A 21437-nucleotide genomic window follows, 5' to 3' on the forward strand; every position below is an offset into this window, starting at 1 on the left:
TACATCCATCAGAAATCATAAGACACAACAGTGATAATCATAGTATACTAAATAAGCTATCAGCATAAATCATACTAGGATACAAAATAAAACAATATACATTGTAAGATTCAAGCAAGAAACATATAGTCATAGGAAGATAAGGAAATAGGTAATAGGAAAGATGAGAAGAATAATAGTAATACAGCCCTACTAGGTAGTTTGACAGTGTTTGGGAAATTAATTGTTTAACATGTGATGGCATGTGGGGGAGGGGGGACGACTGTCTTTTTGTTTATTTGTTTTGGCATGCAGTGCCCTATAGCATCTTGCTTGAGGGAAGAAGTTGAAACACTTGCTATTGGGTTAGGCAGCCATTTCACATGAATTTCCTCTAAATTTTGCTGAGATTAAATACTATGATGATGAACAGAATGTGATATTTCTATTTCTTGACAGGTCCTGAGCTTCTAGGAGTTGGTTCTCTGTTAAAGAAATACACAGCCCTTTTGTGTACACACATTGGAGATATTTTGCCTGTAGCAACTAGCATTGCTTCTCTAAGCCATAGGCATTTTGCAGAAGTATCTCGTGTTGTAGATGGGGATTTAACAGGTACTGATGCATTGCTTTAATTCCATTTTATCACTTGTAATGATAAGTAAAACTTAAGAAACCTAATGGACATAAATCTAGTTGCATACATTTAGATCCATAAATGTGGATTGTGCCAAGAAAGGGGGAGTGCCCTCCTTAAAAAAAATGGAAGTGCTGCTATTGAAGACCATCTGTGTAATGGGAATGGGCAAAAATGGCCTAAGTTATCATTTTGCTGATTTGCAAGTCTGGATTCAAACAATTTGAAATGTATTGGGAGGATGCACAAAATTTATTATTCTATTTTTTTACTAAAATTTTTGTTCTCCTTAGGTGTACTCCTTCCAGAGTTAGTGGTATCTGTAGTACTCCTTCTCAGTAAAAATCCTGGACTTATTCAGGAAGCTGGAGCGATTCCTTTATTAGCTGGCTTATTAGAACATCTGGACAGATTTAGCCACTTAGCTCCTGGTAAAGAGAGAGATGACAATGAAGACTTAGCTTGGCCTGGAATAATGGGTATGCTCTTTCCTGAAAATATTTAAAATGTTTTTAACATATTCTTCAGATAGGTTTTAGGTGTTTTTTCTCCATTTTGAGTTAACAGACCCCTTTATGATCACTGTTCTTGGTTCTAGGAATTGTCAATTGCAAGAAGACTAAGAACATATAGTATGTTTAGCTAAGGAAAAAGATTAGTGGGAGATGTGATAGCTTCCTGCAAGAAATCTATCTATCTGTATCTATTAATTTTTATCTTGGAATGCAGAGCGTGGTTTAACAGTGGTATCAGTCTCAAGTCCAATTCAGATTGAATTATTAGGAACCCCACTTCCTAATGAGAAAGCTACCTCTTGTTCATCTTCTGTCATTAAGGAGAAACTTTGGATGCATTTACAATTTGGATTCCTGAATTAAATGGGAAGTTGGCCTAAATGCTCTTTCAAATCTATGATTTTAGAAAGAGCATGCCACAAAATATATTTATAGGAGAATAGAATACTTGATTAAGTTATGCTTACCTACTTTTTTGGTTTTACTCTTTTCAGTTGGAGAGTTAGTCACAAACCATAGTTAACATTTTTCCTCATCTCTTAGGTACATTCTTTACAGGGCAGAATTGCAGAAATAATGAGGAAGTGACACTTATACGAAAAGCTGACTTGGAAAACCACAATAAAGATGGTGGCTTCTGGACAGTGATTGATGGCAAAGTGTATGATATAAAAGATTTCCAAACCCAGTCATTAACAGGGAGTGGTATACTTGGTGAGATTCTACTACTTTAACAAAGCAAATATCAAACTCAATATCAAGTTCAATTGCTGGGCTTTCTAAACTGATAGTTTTCTGTTTTCTTTAGCCCAGTTTGCAGGAGAAGATCCAGTTGTTGCTCTGGAGGCAGCTTTGCAGTTTGAGGATACAAAAGAATCAATGCATGCTTTTTGTGTTGGCCAGTATATGGAGGTAACAACCTTAAATTATGTCAAACTTGAGCCAAGTAAGAAAAAAATAGTCTTACTATGCTATAACAAATATGGCACCTTTCTACATTTTCACGTCACACTGAAGAATTATGAATCATGAATTAATCCAATTTCCTCTTAGATTCATAAGACACTGACTTCTTTTACAGCTCATCTTCCTATTTTCCTCTGAAAATGCCTTGTATTGGTACAAAAGGTCCTTGAGTTATGACCATAATGGACCCTGCTCATTATAGTTGCAAGTGCGAAGGCTGTTAAGCAAGACAGCCTCACTTAATGACACCCACTCCTGCTCTCCATGCTGCAAACATTATAGCAACAGCATTTAGGCTTACATACTGCCAGATAGTGCTTTACAGCATTCTCTGGATGGTTTACAGTGTAAGCATTATTTGCATATTGCAATACTACACTTTAACCACTATCAGGACTCATGGTTATAGGAACACGTGAATTGTTAAATGGAGCTTTTGAGGAGAAGGCAGTGTGTGTGTGTGTGTGTGTGTGTGTGTTGTAACTTTAAACAATCCCTAAGCGATCAATCATAAGTCAAGAATTACCCATGTTTGAATTATAATTTATCATTATAGTTTCAAAGCATATAACTTAACTGCTTAAATTATGAAAGCCATGTATGGAAATAATTCCTAGTTAATACCAAATATGATTCAGATGCATTGAATGTAAATAAACTCAAATTCAGAAGTATACTGAAACAATTGTTAGCCTTTTTGAATTACTTAATATTTTAAAAGCTAAACTTTATTTTATTCTTAACATTTCTACAATATAGATTTAAAATTGTATCAGCTTTCCATTACAAATTTTGTTTGATTACTGTGCAAATTTAAAGAATAACAGCTTCACACTGAAAAACCCAACAATACAGATTACAGATGAATAGAGTATATGTAAAGTTTTTGACCCTTTGTTCTTTCACTGCAGTTGACAGAACAAGAATGAATAAAGGAACAGAAATAGTAATTTTCTGAATTTATTGTTGTTCTTACTCGTTCTATATAGTTCTTCCTCCTTCATTAATTTTCCCTGTGTCTCCAATATGCTATGCTATATCTCTGTATTGCTATAGTTTTATAACTGAAGGCTAAATTAAAGTAATTGACAAAGTGTGATTGTCACTATTTAATCACAGTTTATTCATCATGGATTGGCTTTTGGTTTTGTTTATTTTCTTTTTCTGTAGCCTGATCAGGAAGTGATCACAACACCAGATACTGGCAGTCTCTCATCTCCTCTCATAGACACTGAAAGAAATTTAGGTCTGCTTCTTGGTCTACATGCTTCCTATCTAGCAATGAGTACACCACTTTCTCCAGTGGAGATTGAATGTGCCAGTAAGAATTTTTACAGTTTTACTTTAAATGTAAATGTATATAAGAGTTGGTCTATGTTTTATAATTCAGTGAACTTGTTAAAAATACGAGCTAATTTGTAAGATTCATGAAATACATACTCTATGATATACTGCATTATTTGTTTTTGTTTTTTTAAAGCCTGGCATTTTTAATGTAAATAAACAAAAAATGTTTAAAATTTAGCAAAGAATGAAGGGTCTTAAACTATGGGAAATATTTCCAGTTGGGAATATATTTTATTGAACTAGGCAGACCAATAGTGTTGCTTTCGTATTAGAAGCTTTATGTTAATACTAGAATTATATAGGCAAAAATGGATGGCATAAAGTCCCTGCATTTCTCAACTCTAAAAAAGCTTATCTCTTAAAATTTGGCAGTAACAAAAACAATAAGAACAATTTATTAAACTTGTATACCTCCTGATTTCCAGCAACTGTGGACAGTTCTCAACAAAGAAACTTCTGCTTTTGAATAATTTTCTTTTAAGTTTATTTTTAAATAATTACTTAACGAAGCTACAGAAATAGTATGATAAAATAGAATGTTTAAATGTATTTCTTTATAGAGTGGTTGAAGTCTTCTATTTTTTCTGGAGGCTTGCAAACTAGTCAAATACATTATAGTTACAATGAAGAAAAGGATGAAGACCACTGTAGCTCTCCTGGCAACACCACACCAAACAAGTCAAAAATGTATTCCCATCGACTAACTTTGACTGACCACTCACAGCCTTTTCTGCAAGCTATTGCAGACAACAATATTCAGGATCACACTGTGAAGGTAAGAGTGCTTTGTCTTAAGAATAAAGATGGGCTATTCTGGGCACTGGAATTGCTAATATAAATGTTGGTGTTTATAAATCTTTGAACTGTTCCAGTGTTTGATATCCCAAGTTTTGAACAGTGTTTTGGAGTTAATTGCTGTATACTATTTAGGGTTGAGAATAAGAGTTTGCTGGTCTAAACACATATTAGTGGAAATAAATGGGTTCTTATAACATGGGAGTTTTCTCCAGTGCGCTGCTTGGAGAGTCCAAGCGTGGGTTAACAGTCTATCTGCCCTAGAACTGAATGAGTTTTTTCTCTTGGCCACGCCTCCCTTTGCCTCCATTATTCAGTTTAAAAAACTCAGTCTGCCTGTTTGGACTGTTCTGGGGAGTGCTCCAGTCCTAGAGCAGATAACTGGACTCCCCACATTAGCTATTTATAAAAATTTGGTTGTATTAGTTGTGTTAGGATTTTTCCCTTTAGTTTTTTCTTTCAGGTGTTTGATTTCGAAGGTCGGAAGATTGACTGGAAGGTAAATAAGTGCTGAGTGGGCTCCGGGCCGTTCTTCGCCCGCTGGTTGCACGCGGGCGGGAATGAGAGGTCGCTTGTCTGGCGAGGGGCCGGTGGGAGGTTTTCGGACTGGTGCTGAGTTCCTCCGAGCTGTCGCGTGTTCGTGTGGTGAGCTGGGCGCTCCGGCGACGCCGTTTCCTCTTGCCTGGGAATGGCGGTGGCTATTTTTGTAATTCACGCACCTCGCTGAGGCTGCGCATGCATCGGCCGCCATTTTGTTGGAGCCTCGTGAGCGAAAGGTGCAGTTGTATGGCATCGGAGCGAGGAAGAGGACCATTTAATAGCCACTCACCTGCAGACCGCCGCCGGGAATGTGGGCCTTGTCCGGGGCGCTGGCCAGGCCTGCTTTCCTGTTCCCCACAACTCGGAGCCTCCGAGGGCGGCAGGAGGAGGGAACCCGACACTTGGGTGGCCCTCTCCTCCCTGTTTGGTCTGCGGGTACACCCTCGCCGGCTGGCTGGGTGCCCGGCGCTCAGCTGCTGTGGTAGACATTTCAATCATGGATGATCAGATGATGGCAGGGAGGCACAGGAGGCGCAGGCAGGGCCCTCCGCTAAATGCAGCAAGCTAGCCCCTCAAGACAAGGGAGGTAAGCGGGGAAGGGCACCTCTAAGAAGGCCTCCCTGGGGACCTCTGGGACTGGGGATGGGCAGGGAGGGTTCCCACCCTGTAGGGCCTGTTGAGGCTGAGGCACCACACCCGCAGGGGTCCCCGGTATTTGTGGGCCACGAGGTGGGCTTGCCCACGTGGCAAGTGGATATGCAGGAATCCCACTCCTTCCAAGGCAGCAGATACCCTTCCCGGATGGACGAGTGGTCTGGGGGTGATTCCCAGGAGGCCTCCTGGGGTTACCCTGATTCCCCTAGCTCCTCTATCAGGGAAGAGCTAGGGCCATTCCAAGGTCTCCTTCCCACTGAGGGGAGATCCAGCTCAGAGCGACGTAGGGGCGGGTCTGGTCCAACTAGGCCTCGGCCTAGGGAGGCCAAGGTTCGGCCTTGTCTGCTGAAATGAGGGAGGTCGTCTCCATTGCCATTTCCCAAGGGATCGCTGAAGGCATTAAGCAGAGGGAAGGGGGACTCTGGAGCTTCCAGGTCTAAGCGGGCCTCAAGTTCCGCTCAGGTTCAGGCTGCCGCTTCTCCGGGCACCTCGGTCGCCACGGAGGAGTCAGTCTGGGAGGATGAGGAGGAGGCTGGTAGCTTTGAGTTGTCAGAGGATGAGGATTTGCCTCCCGATAAGCCAGCCTTTACGGGATTGTTCAAACCAACTTTAAGTCCATATTGCATAAGGCCATTGTAGCTACTGACTTGGGTTCTACCCCTAAGGCTTCGGCAGCGGCATCCTCCTCTGCCAAGGATCACAAGGAAGGGCTGTTCAAGGAGACTGCTCCCACTCAGGAGCTGATCCCGGTTCCGGATCTGTTTTTGGACAGGGTCCAGAGACAGTGGCTTCAGCCTGGTACCTTGACCAATCCTAGTGGAGGGGATAAATCCCTTTATTCCATGGAGGGTAAGATGGAGGATGTGTTGAAAATGCCTGAGATGGACGCGCCGGTGTTTTCCTTGACTCTGACCACGAACCTGCCTGCAGACCTTCTGGAAGGTTTAAAGGCGGAGGACAAACGCTCTGAGAAAGCCTGTCATAAGACGCACTGTGCGGCAGCCTGGGCTATCAGGGCGTCCATCTCGGCCTCTTTCTTCATCAGGGCATCCCTGCTTTGGCTTAGGGAGCTCAGGGCTAAACCTCCCGCCCGGGGCTCCATTGGAAGCATAATCTTAGCAAGATCATTACGGCGGTGGAGTACTTGGCTGATGTCTCATTGAACACTGCTAAGTTTGCCTCTAGGGCATTGGCTTCCAACGTTACTTCACGGCGGCTGCTGTGGCTTCACCACTGGCAGTCCGATATGAAGGCCAAGTGGAAGCTTGCTTCCGCCCCGTTTAAAGGGGTCAGCTTTTTGGGGACGCCCTGGACAAGTTCGTCATCAAGACGAAGGACAAACGTAAGGTTCTCCTGGCCACTTTGAATAAGGACGAGTGCAAGGGTTCTGGCTCCTTTCAGAAGCAGTCCTTTCGGGCTCAGGATGCCAACCAGCGATCCACTTCTTCCACCTATCAGAGACCCTATTCTCAAGCGAGGGATAGGAATCAGGACAGGGGGTTCCTTTGGATCACACAGCAAACAGCAGCAGCAGCATTCCTTTCGGAAGCCGTACCGTGGTGGGAACAATTCCTGTCAGTTCCGTAAAGGAAAGTGACCATCACAGGGATCCTCCCATAGGGGGTCGGCTTCAGTTATATGCCGACATGTGGGAGGAGGTCACCACGGACTCCTGGGTTCTCAACACGATCAGGAGGGGTCTGGTGTTAGAATTCCTATCCTTTCCACAGAGGACATTCTTTCGGTGTCCAACCCCGAAGAGTCCACTGAAGAGATCCCTGATGCAGGAGGAGATTGCCCATCTTCTGCAGATCAGGGCCATAGAACCCGTTCCCCAGGATCAGGAGGGGCAGGGGTTCTATTCCATTCTGTTCTTAGTCCCCAAGACCTTGGGTGTGTGTGTGTGTGGAGAGCCATCTTGGATCTGAAACGTTTAAATTAGCATCTGGCATACAAATGGTTCAAGATGCAGTCGCTCCATTCCATTCTCCAGTGCACTGCTCAGAGAGCCCAAATGCTGGGTTAACACAGCCTATCTGCCCTTGGACTGAGTGATGTTTTTCTTGACCACGCCTCCCTTTGCCTGCACATGCTCAATTCGAAAACTCAGTCCGCCCGAGTTAGGGCTGTTTTGGGAGAGCTCCAGTCTAAGAGCAGAAAGGCTGGAAAAAGTTTCCCAATTTGGACCACGTTTAAATTCTCAGATAGAGGAAATCACGCTTCTACATCAGGTCTGTCTATTTGCCTCCAGTGAGGCTTCCGTCGCTTTAAGAGAAGGGCTGCCGGGTTTTCCCTGCTGTTGCTAATTGCAAGCACTGCAGGGGGTTGAAAAGGCTTGCACAGCGGGGGCTGGCTAGCAAGGGAGCAATAGTGGGATAAACCAAGTTCCCTGTTGGAACAGGGGCGTCCCAGGGGGAGGAAAAGTCCAGCAAGGCTCTGAGAAGGCTCTAAAGCAGGTGAGCCGGATTGCTAGGATTCCCTCGCCTGCTCCATTTTGCCCGGCAACAGCAGCGACGGCTGGAGCCTTCGCGCGCCTTTCAGGGCTGGAAAGAGCGGGAAGCGGCTGCGTGCGCACCCCCCGCCATTTTGGATCGCTCCGACTCACTGGGCAGAGCGGCAGAGCTCAGAGCGTGCGAGAAACAAGGCAGCAAGAAGAGCCCAGCCAGCCAACAGAGCCTCAGCGAGCCCTCAACGACTGCAGAACACCGCGGGGAGGCTGGGGGCTAGTCTGGGAAGCCAGCTAGTCTCTCCCTCTGGAAAATAAGCTAAGTCTCGGGGAACCGAGGGCGGTGGGAGGAAGGAAATCCGACCCCAGGGCGGCCCTTCCCTCCTGGAGATTCTGCCAGCGCTTTTGGACTGCAAAGGCCAGCGCGTGCCCATCCCAACTCCAGCTATCTTCCAGGCCTCGTGGGGACCTGAAATGGCTGAGGAATGCAGGGAGGCCTTAGGGGATCAGGTGGGGCCCTCCAGCAAGCGCTGCAAGCTGGATCCCTCTGTAAATAAAGGCAAAGGGCACAAAGGCTCACTTGAAAGGTCTTCTCCAAGAGCCACAGTGGATCCCAGGGAGGTTTCAAGGCCCCTTCAGCCAGAACCTAGCCCAGACCGTCGCAGCAGGGAGTCAGCTTCCCCTGATCGTGAGGCCCAATCCCCCGGGGACAGTGAATTCTTGTCTGGGGATAACTATGCATCCAGGGATCCATCTCCTGAAGCATCTTGGGGGTACCCCGACTCCCCTAGCTCCTCCATCGGAGAGGAACGAGATTCTGTCCAGAATTCCCCCTTTGGGAAGGGTGGATCCAGCTCAGGCAGGCCTAGCCGTCGCAGGCCCAGTAAGCAAAAGAAAAAAAGGGGAAAAAGTCCTGCTCTTTCGGATGAAATGAGGGAGGTAATTGCCTTAGCCATCTCCCAAGGGATAGCTGAAGGCATTAAGCGCAAGGGCTCTCGCAAGGGCAAGGCCCCAAAGGAGAAACGCAAACCTAGGGCCTCCACCTCTAAGCAGCCTGTATCCTCTCCATCTTCAAGCCCCTCTCACTCTGGGTTATCAAGTTCTGAGCAGGAAGAAGGGGAGATTTTCGCCCTTTCCGAAGACGAAAACCCCACCCCTGACAAGCCAAAATTCTCTGGCCTGTTTCAACCGTCATTATTCAAGTCTATCTTGCACAAAGCCATGACGGCCACAGAGTTAGGCCCCACTTCCAGACCTGAGGCCTCTCAGGCTTCCACTTCCAAGGATCTTAAGCATGGGTTGTTCAAAGAGACAGTAGAAAATCCTGAGGTTATTCCTGTGCCAGACCTATTTATGGACGCGGTACAGCGCCAGTGGCTACAGCCGGGCACCCTGACCAACCCCAGTGGGGGGGATAGAACTCTATATGCAGTAGAAGATAAAATGGAGGAAATCCTCAAATTCCCAGAAGTAGATGCCCCAGTCGTGTCTCTGACTTCCAATTCCAACCTGCCAGCTGAGCTCCTAGAGGGACTTAAGGCAGAAGATAAGAGGTCAGAAAAGGCATGTCAGAAAACACACATGGCGTCTGCCTGGGCCATCAAGGCATCCACCTCTGCCTCCTTTTTTATTAGGGCCACCCTATTCTGGCTGCGCCAACTCAGGTCCAGACCCCCGCCCAGGAAATCTAGGTGGCGCCATGAGCTAACCAAGATTATTACCGCTGTCGAGTATTCGGCGGATGCCACCTTGACAGCAGCAAAATTCTCTTCCAGAGCTCTAGCTTCCAATATCACCTCCCGCCGCCTCCTATGGCTCAGGCACTGGCAGGCCGAAATGAAGGCTAAATGGAAGCTGGCATCGGCCCCATTTAAAGGGGGCTTTCTGTTTGGAGAGGCCCTGGACAAGTTTGTCACCGAAACCAAGGACAAACGCAAGATCCTTCCGGCAACCTTTAAAAGGGGTGACCGGAAAGGGGCGGGGTCCTTTCGTAAGAGACCCTACATGAGCCAGGAAACAGGGCAATCTTCTCACCCTTCCTCCTATCAGAGGCCCTTTCAGGCAGGGGGGGATAGGCACCAAGACAGATCCTTCGGGGCTCGTGCCAACCAATCCCAGTCTTCCTTTCAGAGACCATTCCGAGGAGGAGGAAACAACAGTGGTGGATCCCGGCCCTTTCGTAAGGGAAAGTGACGGTCACAGGGATCCCCCCATCGGGGGTCGGCTACGGCTGTATGCCGACAGGTGGGAGGAGATAACATCGGACAAGTGGGTCCTCAACACCATTCGCAAGGGCCTTCTCCTGGACTTCCTATCCTTTCCCCAAAGAAAGTTTATCCACTGCCCTACCCCCAGGAACCCAGAAAAGAGGGAACGCATGAGGGCAGAAATCTGCCATCTCCTAGAGATAGAGGCGATAGAGCCAGTCCCCAGGGATCAGCAGGGGAGGGGCTTCTATTCGATCCTCTTCCTAGTGCCCAAAAGTTCAGGGGGGTGGAGGGCCATCTTGGACCTCAAGAGCCTAAATCAGCATCTGGCTTACAAGAGGTTCAAGATGCAGTCACTCCACTCCATCCTGGGCTGTGTGAGGGAGGGGGACCTATTGACATCAATAGATCTCAAAGAGGCCTACCTGCATGTCCCCATCCAGGTGGCCCACAGGCGGTTCCTGAGGTTCTACGCGGAAGGGAAGCATTTCCAGTACAGGGCTCTTCCCTTCGGGCTATCATCTGCGCCCAGAACATTCACCAAAATTCTGGCAGTGCTAGCGGCTCATCTCCGCAACCATCCGGTTCGTCTGGAATGTTATTTAGACGACATAATCATTCACTCTCTCACCACCAAGCAGGCACACCGCGATGTTTCTCTAACTGTGCAGACCCTGCAGTACCATGGCTTCTCTGTCAACATGGAGAAGAGCCAGTTCCGACCATCCACCTGTATACAGCACCTGGGTGCGGTCATCAACTCCACCTCCTGCCAGGTATTTCTTTCGCCAGACCGGCTGTCGAACCTGAGACGCAGAGTGAAGCACTGCAGCCTTGCCAGGTCGGTACCCATCATTCAGCTGTCCCAGCTCCTAGGGATAATGATCTCGTGCCTGGGGGTGGTTCCCTGGGCTCGCCTTCACGCCAGGGAGCTGCAGTGGTTTCTGCTGCCAGTGCAGAGGGCCAGGAACAGCAACTCACTCAGGCGGGTTCGGCTCCCACGAAAGGTGATCCGGTCTCTGGCATGGTGGAGGTCCAAGGCAGTCAGGAAGGGCTGCCTGTTCAAGGAGCCGGAGAGACTAGTTGTCACCACGGATGCCAGCCTCCTGGGGTGGGGCGCCCACTGTCAGGGCCACCTAGCCCAAGGCTGATGGACTCAGAGGGAGGCCGCCCACAGCATCAATTGGCTGGAACTGAGGGCAGCTCGCCTAGCGCTGAGAAAGTTCGCATCTCTAGTAAGAGGGGCTCATGTACTGTTGATGACAGACAATGTGGCGACAAAAGCGCACATAAACCGGCAAGGGGGCACTCGATCAAAGGCCCTCATGCTCGAGGCAGAAGCGCTGGGCAGGTGGGCGGAACGTCATCTGGCTTCTCTCAGTGCAGATCACATCTCCGGCGTAAGCAACCGGGAAGCAGACTGGCTGAGCCGCCAACGCATCGACCACTCGGAGTGGTGCCTGCACCCGGACCTGTTCCAGCAGATCGTGAGGAGGTTCGGCAAGCCACAGGTAGACCTGTTTGCCACACACAACAACACACAGCTCCCACGCTTCTTCAGTCGCTACCACTCGCCCCAGGCGGAGGGAACAAATGCTCTGAGGTCAGCGTGGCCTCAGGGACTTCTGTATGCCTTCCCTCCACTTCCGCTCATCCCTCAAGTGGTGAACAAGCTCCTGACCGAAAAGGCAGACCTCATTCTGGTGGCTCCCTTCTGGCCCAGAAGGCCCTGGTACGCAGTTCTCAGCCTCTCAGTTCAAAGACCTTGGAGAATCCCCCGGGACAAGATTGCCCTCAGCCAGGGGGCCATCATCCATCCGGAGCCCCAGTGGCTGCAGCTAGCCGTTTGGCACTTGAAGGGGAGCTCCTGAGAAAGCAAAAATTCTCTGACCAGGTCATTCGAACAATCCAAGCGTCCAGGAAGCCCTCTACGACTAGAATCTACGATGCCACCTGGGCCGCCTTCTCACGGTGGTGCAAGACTAGGAACATAGAGGCCTCCTCAGCCTCGATCCCCCAGACCCTAGACTTTTTGCAAGAGGGTCTGGATAAGGGCCTTGCAGTCAGCACCCTCAGACGCCAGGTTGCAGCGTTGTCTACCATCCTGGCAAAGGGCTCCTCTCGCTCGCTGAGTCAGCTCCCCCAGATCAAGAGCTTTCTCAAGGGAGCAGCGAACATCAGCCCTCCTACTGTTCACTGGTATCCGTCATGGGATCTTCCATTTGTGCTTAAGGCCCTGACCAAAGCCCCATTTGAGCCTTTAAAAAAGACCAGTCTGCGCTACCTCACCATCAAAACCGCTTTCCTGGTGGCCATTACATCCGCTCGCAGGGTAGCCGAGCTTGCTGCGCTCTCTGTCAGGGAGGATTTGTGCGTAGTTCACCCGGACAGAGTAATATTGAGACTTGATCCGTCATTTGCTCCGAAAATTAACTCCCTGTTTCACAGGACTCAAGAACTTATTTTGCCCAACTTCTGTCCCCATCCTTCTCACCCTAAGGACCGTGAGTGGCACAAGCTGGACGTGAGATGGGCCGTGCGCACGTATGTAAAGAGAACAAAGAACTACCGCCGGTCAGAGGCTTTCTTGTCTCCTTCCTCCCTGCGTCCCTGGGCCGCAAGGTCTCCTCTCACACTGTGGGACGTTGGCTACGTGCTTGCATCAAACTGGCATATGAGCACCAGGGCAAGACGGCTCCGAGACGAATCACCGCTCACTGCACCAGGAGTGCTGCAACGTCTGCAGCCTGGGCAACCCAGGCCTCTATCCTAGACATTTGTAGAGCGGCCACCTGGGCTTCCCCCACGGCCTTTATTAGAAACTATAAGATTGACACCTTTGCCTCAGCCGAAGCCTCCTTTGGCAGAAGAGTATTACAAAGAGTGGCTGGAATGCCAGAGGCTTCGGCGCTTCCCCACCCTGGGACTCAATAGCTTGGGCATGTCCCAGCATTTGGGCTCTCTGAGCAGTGCACTGGAGAAAGACCGTTGGCTTACCTGAACGGTCGTTCTCGGGGCACTGCGAAGAGAGCCCAAACCCACCCGGGTGTTAGTATTGAACGATGTGGCTGTATTGACTGTAATTGATTACAGGACGGTTCCTTCGTTTTCGAATTGAGCATGTGCAGGCAAAGGGAGGCGTGGTCAAGAAAAACATCACTCAGTCCAAGGGCAGATAGGCTGTGTTAACCCAGCATTTGGGCTCTCTTCGCAGTGCCCCGAGAACGACCGTTCAGGTAAGCCAACGGTCTTTCTGGGCTATGTCAGGCGGGGAGACCTTCTCACTTCAATAGCTCTGAAGGAGGCCTACCTGCATGTTCCCATACATGCAGCTCACAGACAGTTCCTATGGTTCTTCTACGACGGGAGGCACTACTAATACCGGGCCTGCCGTTTGGCCTCACGAAGATCCTGGCGGTGGTGGCGGCCCATCTCAGGAACCACCCGATTCGTCTAGAGTGTTACCTGGACGACATCATCATTCACTCTGCAAGCCGGGAGCAGGCCAAAAGAGATGTCCGGCTAACCATTCGCACCTTGCGTCTACATGGATTCTTGGTGAATCTGGCCCAGAGCCAGCTGGAACCAACCACACGCATCCAATATCTCGGTGCGGTCATAGACTCCCTCACCTGTCAGGTGTTCCTCACCCCAGACCGCCTGCAGACCTCAGACGCAGAGTGCAGCAGTGTCGGAAGTCCAGGTCGGTGCCGATCGTTGCTCTGTCCCAGTTCCTTGGGGTCATGATCTTCTGCTTGAAGGTGGTTCCCTGAGCGCGTCTTCATGCCAGGGAGCTACAATGGTTTCTCCTGCCGATGCAGAGGGACAAGACCAGCAATTCTACCAGAAGGGTGAGACCTCCCCCCAGGGGATCCGGTCCCTTGCCTGGTGGAGGACAGTGGAGGTCGAGAAGGGGTGCCTCTTCAAAGAGCCCGAGCAGATTGTGGTGACTTCAGACGCCAGCCTCCTCGGGGGGGGGGCGCTCATTGTCAGGGCCAACTCACACAGGGGTTGTGGACCCTGAGGGAGGCCTCCCAAAGCATAAACTGGCTGGAGTTGAGGACCGCCCACCTTGCTCTGAGGTGGTTCTCGAGACTGGTTGCAGGGCGCCATATACTCCTGCTGACGGACAACGTGGCCACGAAGGCTCACATCAACAGGCAGGGCGGTACCCACTCCAGAAAGCTCATGGTGGAGGCAGAGTCTCTGAGCAGGTGGGCGGAATGCCACCTGGCGTCCATCAGAGCTGACCACATCTCGGGGTCCAGCAATCAGGAGGCAGATTGGTTGAGCAGACAACAGATCGACCATTCCGGATGCATCCGGACCTGTTCCAGCAGATTGTGAGGAGGTTTGGCAAACCGCAAGTAGACCTCTTTGCCACTCACGCCAACACACATCTGCCATGATTCTTCTTCCGATACCATTCTCAGTGGGCAGAGGGGACAGATGCACTGAGGTGCAGGTGGCCCCCGGGACTATTGTACGCATTCCCTCCGCTTCCTCTCATGGTTATGGTTAAGTTTATTTATAGGCCGCCCTTTTCCCTGAGGGGACTCAGGGCGGCTTACAACTTATATAGGAAGGGGAAACATACAATGACATATAGGACAATACATAATTAAAAGAGTAAAGCAACATTCATTCAACATTCGGGCGGGGATGGATTATAATCTTTAACCCCAGGCCTGATGGGATAGCCAGGTCTTGAGGGCTGTGCGGAAGGTCTGGAGGGTGGTGAGGGTACGAATCTCCACGGGGAGATCGTTCCAAAGGGTCGGAGCTGCTATTGAAAAGGCTCTCCTCCGCGTAGTTGCCAGTCGACACTGACTGGCAGATGGAACTCGGAGGAGGCCCAATCTATGCGATCTAATGGGTCGTGAGGAGGTAATACCATTCCGCAAGTGGTATCCAAGCTCATAGCAGAAGGCGCAGAGATCCTCCTGGTCGCTCCCCATTGGCCTAAGAGGTCCTGATATGCAGATCTGGTGGGTCTCTCGGTGCAGAGACTGAGGAGGATTCCTCCAGAACAGATCTCCTTCTGCCAGGGAACGGTTCGCCACCCAGATCCCCAGTGGCTACAGCTAGCCGTCTGGCACTTGAGGGGGAGCTCCTGAGGAGGCAGAAGATCTCAGACAAGGTCATCCAGACTATCCAGGCTTCCAGGAGGCCCTCGACCACCAGGATATACGAGTCAACCTGGGTGGCATTCTCTTCCTGGTGCCAAAGGCACGGCATACAAGATGTGTCCGCGTCTGTTCCCCAGCTGCTGGATTGTCTGCAGGGGGGCTTGGACAGGGGTCTGGTTCCTAGCATCTTCGGCGCTAGGTTGCGGCCCTTTCTACCATCCTGCTCAAAGTGTCCTCCCAGCCCTTGAGCCAACACCCGCAAGTCAAGAGTTTCCTGAAAGGGGCGACGAACATCTGTCCCTGGGCCGTTCACCATTACCCGACCTGGGACCTGCCATTGATTCTTCAAGCATTGACAGGGGCTCTGTTTGAGCCGCTGCATCAGGTGAGCCTTCACCATCTGACCTTCAAAACGGCTTTTCTGGTGGCCATCACATCCACTCGACGGGTGTCCGAGTTGGCGGCTCTCTTGGTCAGGTCAGATTTGTGCATCATTCACGCTGACAGAGTTATCCTACGGCTTGACCCCACGTTTGTTCCTAAGGTCAACACTGTGTTCCATCGGGCTCAGGAGATCATCCTCCCCGATTTTTAGGAAGCCATCGCATCCTAAAGAACGTGACTGGCACAAGTTGGACATGAGACGTGCGATTCGGATTTACGTTAAAGAGGACCAAAGAGTTTCGGCGGTCCGAATCCTTTTTCATGTCTTTTCATCCGGGTTCGCTTAGTCGCAAAGTGTCTTCCCACACTGTTGGGCATTGATTACGGGCCTGCATCAAGATTGCCTATGAACATCAGACCAGGTCTGCGCATAGCCGGGTGACTGCGCATTCGACAAAGAGTGCTGCCTCTTCTGTGGCTTGGGCGATCCAGGCATCTATTCTGGACATTTGCAGAGCGGCCACGGGGGCTTCTCCCACTGCATTTATCAGGAACTATAAGATTGACACCTTTGCCTCTGCCGAAGCCTCCTTTGGACGAAGAGTTCTACAGAAGATTGCGGAGGCTCCGGAGACTCAGGTTTCTTCCTGCCCAGGGACAATATAGCTTGGGCATGTCCCACGCTTGACTCTCCAAGCAGTGCACTGGAGAAAGACCGTTGTCTTACTTGAACGGTCTTCTCAGGGCGCTGCGAGGAGAGTCTAATCCCGCCCCGGGTCCTCGTGGCTGCAAGGTGTTGACTGGATGTGACTTTGTACGGGCTTCCTGCTCGGTGGTTCATTGTTTTTTAAACTGAATAATGGAGGCAAAGGGAGGCGTGGCCAAGAGAAAAAACTCACTCAGTCCTAGGGCAGATAGACTGTGTTAACCCACGCTTGGACTCTCCTCGCAGCGCCCTGAGAACGACCGTTCAGGTAAGACAACGATCTTTTTCTATCAAGGCCATAATTGCTGTAATGAATGGAATTTGCTTGTTCCCAGAATGGGTGTTACAAGTGTGATCCATCACAAAACACCTGTTTTTTTAAAGGCAACTAGATGCTGCTAAAAGAAAAATAACTTTTAAAGAACTTTTGTAAAAGCTTTTTGAACTTTATAACATCACTGAGCTGCACAAACATCAGCAGAAATTCAAAACTACAGTACAAATTTCACAGGAAATTGAAACTCAAAAACAAATAGCATAGTGAAAAAATAAAATAAATGCAAATCAGATTTTTGAAAATAAACACCAAATATCAAATGTTATGCTCTAAATCAAGACTAAATTTTTCCACCAATGAAAATCCCAGTACTATACTGAATCAGCCAAATAATTAATACAAATACTCAACCTCAACTTGTCCAGGAGAGCAACCTTTGCTTAAAATAACACTGTTCCAAAACAAAAAAGAGCCGAGGTGGCGCAGTGGTTAAATGCACCACTGCAGGCTACTTCAGCTGACTGCAGTTCTGCAGTTCGGCTGTTCAAATCTCACCGGCTCAGGGTTGACTCAGCCTTCCATCCTTCCGAGGTGGGTAAAATGAGGACCCGGATTGTTGTTGGGGGCAATATGCTGACTCTGTAAACCGCTTAGAAAGGGCTGAAAGCCCTATGAAGCGGTATATAAGTCTAACTGCTATTGCTATTGCAACAATATAAAATGCATGCCATTGGATGCTATTAGTCCTTTTTTATGATATTGACACTGTTATTGGTGACAAACACTTCTGGGATAGATAGGAAAGCTTGAAAAATAAAAAAGTAACACAAATCTAATAAAGGGATTCCTTGTGATCTTATTTGTCTTTCTAGTGTTTTCAGGGTCCTCCCTCATATATGCTGTTTTTGTTCTGAAAGTAATGCTGAGTCTAGCCTTGTTCCATGTCCTCTATAGAGAACATAAGAACATTATCCTGCATAACTGCAAGAATGACTTGGCTAGAAACTTCTGCCGCTTTTGTAAAAACTACAATTAAAGAATATTAAATAAAACTATAAAACTGCTTGTCTGACAGTTACTTCTGAATGGTTTTTTTTGCCTTAATGTATTGTAAGAATACAGTTATTATCCTAACTTAGGAGGATATAGTTCCATCTATATGTAAGAAAAGAGAATGTAGGAGAATCTGTCTTGAGATTCCAATATATATAATATTCTAATATGTGATATTCACATAATGCTTTTTTCAATTATTTGATTTCATTGAATTGCATTTGTTTGATTGCTACAATGTCATAAACCCTACTGTGTATTTTTTAAATATCTAGGACTTTTTATGTCAAGTCGAGAGGTACTGCAAACAGTGTCATTTGACAACACCTATTACATTCCCTCCTGAGCACCCAGTAGAAGAAGTAGGACGTCTGTTGTTATGTTGCCTTCTCAAGCATGAGGATTTAGGTATTTGTATTTGGCATACAATTATCTCAGAGTAGCACTGTAAAAATTATAGGGCACTGTGTGGAAGGAGACAATAATTAAATGCAATCAGGTGTGAGGTGCTAAAAACTTATTAGAGGTTACATTGCTCTAGCATGGCATGGGCAAAGTGCTGTATATTATCATATAGCAGTCAAAATGCTGCTTATTATTTTAGGTTCCATTTGGAATATAAGATTGTGTAGGAAAATTTGAGTTACTATGATAATACAACCTTTTGGCATTCCAGCCTTCAAAATAAGCTGAGACAGAATAGTCAGATTCTTACATATTTTAGAAAATCCTCTGTCTGGGGGAGGAGAATGCAACAATCTTTGTTTCTTCCCAATATGGATTTAGTCAACATGCTTCCAAATTGTTGAGATGTTTCAAATTGTTGAGTTGTATTGTTTGAGCTGGGCGTACTTATAAATCCAGAGGAAAAAATGTTTACCTTTGTTGTAAAAAAGGTACTAAGGATGGAGATGCTTATCCCATTGCATAGTTTGCTATGGAGAAACCAAAGTTGCAAAGTTTAGTCTAGCACAGTGGTCTCCAACCTTTCCAGCTTGGTGGACTGGTGCGGGTGTTGGGGGGGGGGCATTGGTTTTCCCTGCACGCACCCACCACTTTCACAAATGCAGCTTCGCACATGCACACTTGCCCACTACTTCTGTGGTCTAGTTTGGAAGGGGCTGCAGCTCAGGGGGTGGGGACCTCTGGTCTAGCACATACTTGGATAACTTTTCTTCCTAATCCTATTAAACTTTCTTAACTAAATTGTTAATGCTCTTAAACTCTTTTTCTGCACTAGGAAAATAATAAATTTTTGTAAGTGGGGCAGCAGACTATGGCTGTGGGAAAGGGGAAATAGTTGTATTTTATGTTCTTCCAGCACAGTTTAAAAAGAAAATTCTCTGCCATTTCAGATCTTTCAGAGAGTATCAGAAAGGAAGAACTCATTGTCCTATTATTTTACTGTAGTATTTCATTTTCTATTTTTGCTTATTCTTTTTTAAAGGTCATATAGCACTTTCTCTTGTTCATCCTGTTACGCTTGGAGTTGACCAAGTGAAACACCGAATACTTCCAAAATCTGTAGCAGATGTTTGTCGTGTTGTCTATCAAGCAAAATGTTCACTGATCAAAGTAAGCATGGAGGCAGCAGCATCTTTTCTTGCTACTAATAATTGCTGTTGCTAATTAAATTATGGACTGATTCATGTGCATTATTATTTTAAGACCCATCAAGAACAAGGAAGATCATACAAAGAAGTCTGTGCTCCTGTTATTGAACGCTTGAGATTTCTCTTCAATGAACTGCGCCCAGCAGTGTGCAATGACCTCTCCATCATGTCCAAACTTAAAAGTCTCAGTTCTTTGCCCCAATGGAGAAGGGTAGTCCAGAAGATAATTAGAGATAAGAGAAAAAAGAAAGGTAAAACAATGGCTTAAATATGATTTACAGAGGATGTACTGGAGAAGATGTGATTCTTATTTGTTGACATGTAGTAGAATACAACGAATTTTGGGTTGTTCCTAAGTAAGTCTTTTATATCTACCTCAATGGGGAAAAATGGCATGATCATTTACCCCTCACTTGCTTGTATGTGCAGTTCCTAATGGGCTCCATATTGTAAATTCAAAAGATAATGCAATTAGCAAGAATAGGTTGAGGAATATGATTCTCTGCCACATAAAACTACTATTCACTTCAGCAGTGATTTTTTTTCTAGACAAAACTTTAACTTTTGCTTCTTAGGAAATACAGATTTATTCAATTATTAAGTTTTGCATTTCTGGATTTTTCTTAAAGCATCTTTTTTCCTGCTAGCTCCTAAAAAATCCGAAACGTCTGATGTGGAAGAATCCAAAATTGGAAACGAGGAAAGTGATTTGGGAGAGTCATGTATGATACCTCATAGTCCCATGACAACTGATAAAAGGCCTTTGTCCGTCAAATCACCTAAGGTAAATATAAAAAACGATGCATGCAGTAAGATGTAGATGGTGCTATGCATCCTAAGTGCTGCAAGTCGCCCAGAGTAGTTTCATTACTAGATGGGTGGCAAATAAATTCAATAAACAAGTAAGTATGGATTGTGGGAAGATTTTTATAGTATCTTAAAGAACCTGATTAGTTGGCATATTTTTATGTATGTTTTATGTGCACAAGCTGCTGAAGGCACTCTGAGAGGAAATGGAAGTTATGCATTTAAACTATACACAGAATAACCTTATCCAATATTACTTTCCATAATTTACATCAGGATGGGTATCCACAACTCTAAATGCGTGTATGTGTGGCTTTCAGATCTCTCTCTCTCTCACTGTTGTTGTCAGAAACTAATTTCTATTATGATATGGGAAATCTAGTATAGGCCCTCAAATAAATTTTGCAGTTAAAAAAAAGATGAAAAAGCAAAACCTCATTCATTCCCAAAAGAAACTCCCACTCATCTATAGCCCCCATCTACTTTGCATGAGTTATGTAGCCCTGTAGTTGACTATAGCCATCAAAAAGGTCCTTGCCTAGCTGACAATGTAAAATATTCTGTGTCTTTAATAGCCTTCCTGTTGATAACTGAAATTTTTATATTCAATTCACTTTGGGGGGGGTTATTTTTAGATGCAACACTCGGTGTTTTTTTGTGTTACTGTGTTCATCATCAGATGTATCTGTAAAGCTTTCATTTGCCCTTGGAGCATAAAGTTGTAAGATTCAATATCTCAATGTGCTATTTGGGTTGTTAACATTGTTTTCAGCCTGAGACCTCAGTTATTAATTCATATTAATGCACATTTAATTTCTTAGGATAAGTGGCAGCCGCTGATAAATACAGTCACAGGTGTTCACAAATACAAGTGGCTGAAGCAAAACGTCCAAGGGTTATATCCCCAGTCTGCTTTACTCAACACCATAGTTGAATTTGCTCTGAAAGAGGAACCTGTTGATGTAGAAAAAATGAGGAAGTGCTTATTAAAGCAGGTAAACTATTTTCTTTACTGCGGCTGAGATTTTATTGCATAAGAAACTTATGGAGAAGTGATGCTTTATCTCTGTTTTGCAGCTAGAGCGAGCAGAAGTTCGACTAGAGGGGATTGATACAATTCTAAAATTGGCTGCCAAAAGCTTCTTGCTGCCTTCTGTGCAATATGCTATGTTCTGTGGATGGCAAAGACTCATTCCAGAAGGAATTAATATAGGGTAATCTTTCCCTTAGCTCTTTTCTTTCAGTTCTGTTGAGCATTTTGTAGTGTGCTGCATATGGAACATAAAATCAAGAGTACAGATTTTAGAACTAAGCCAGAAGTGGGCTAGGGACTTGGGTAATACAAGTAGTCCTCGACTTATGACCTTAATTGAGCCCAGAAT

The 21437-nt window shown here is 46.7% G+C and overlaps 1 protein-coding gene across 1 annotated transcript in view; it reads left to right on the plus strand.

Annotated features, from left to right (window-relative positions):
• Nucleotides 1-21437, plus strand: part of HERC2 (HECT and RLD domain containing E3 ubiquitin protein ligase 2) — a 140606-nt gene that overhangs the window by 32498 nt on the left and 86671 nt on the right. Inside the window, 12 exon segments of the mRNA XM_032226699.1 lie at nt 439-594; nt 910-1095; nt 1675-1845; nt 1940-2043; nt 3268-3418; nt 4005-4219; nt 17911-18043; nt 19083-19210; nt 19304-19499; nt 19896-20032; nt 20877-21050; nt 21133-21269. Coding sequence (XP_032082590.1) covers nt 439-594; nt 910-1095; nt 1675-1845; nt 1940-2043; nt 3268-3418; nt 4005-4219; nt 17911-18043; nt 19083-19210; nt 19304-19499; nt 19896-20032; nt 20877-21050; nt 21133-21269 — 1888 coding nt within the window.

This window comes from Thamnophis elegans, chromosome 11, assembly GCF_009769535.1.
Source record: "Thamnophis elegans isolate rThaEle1 chromosome 11, rThaEle1.pri, whole genome shotgun sequence".
In the NCBI taxonomy this organism is placed as follows: Eukaryota; Metazoa; Chordata; class Lepidosauria; order Squamata; family Colubridae; genus Thamnophis; species Thamnophis elegans.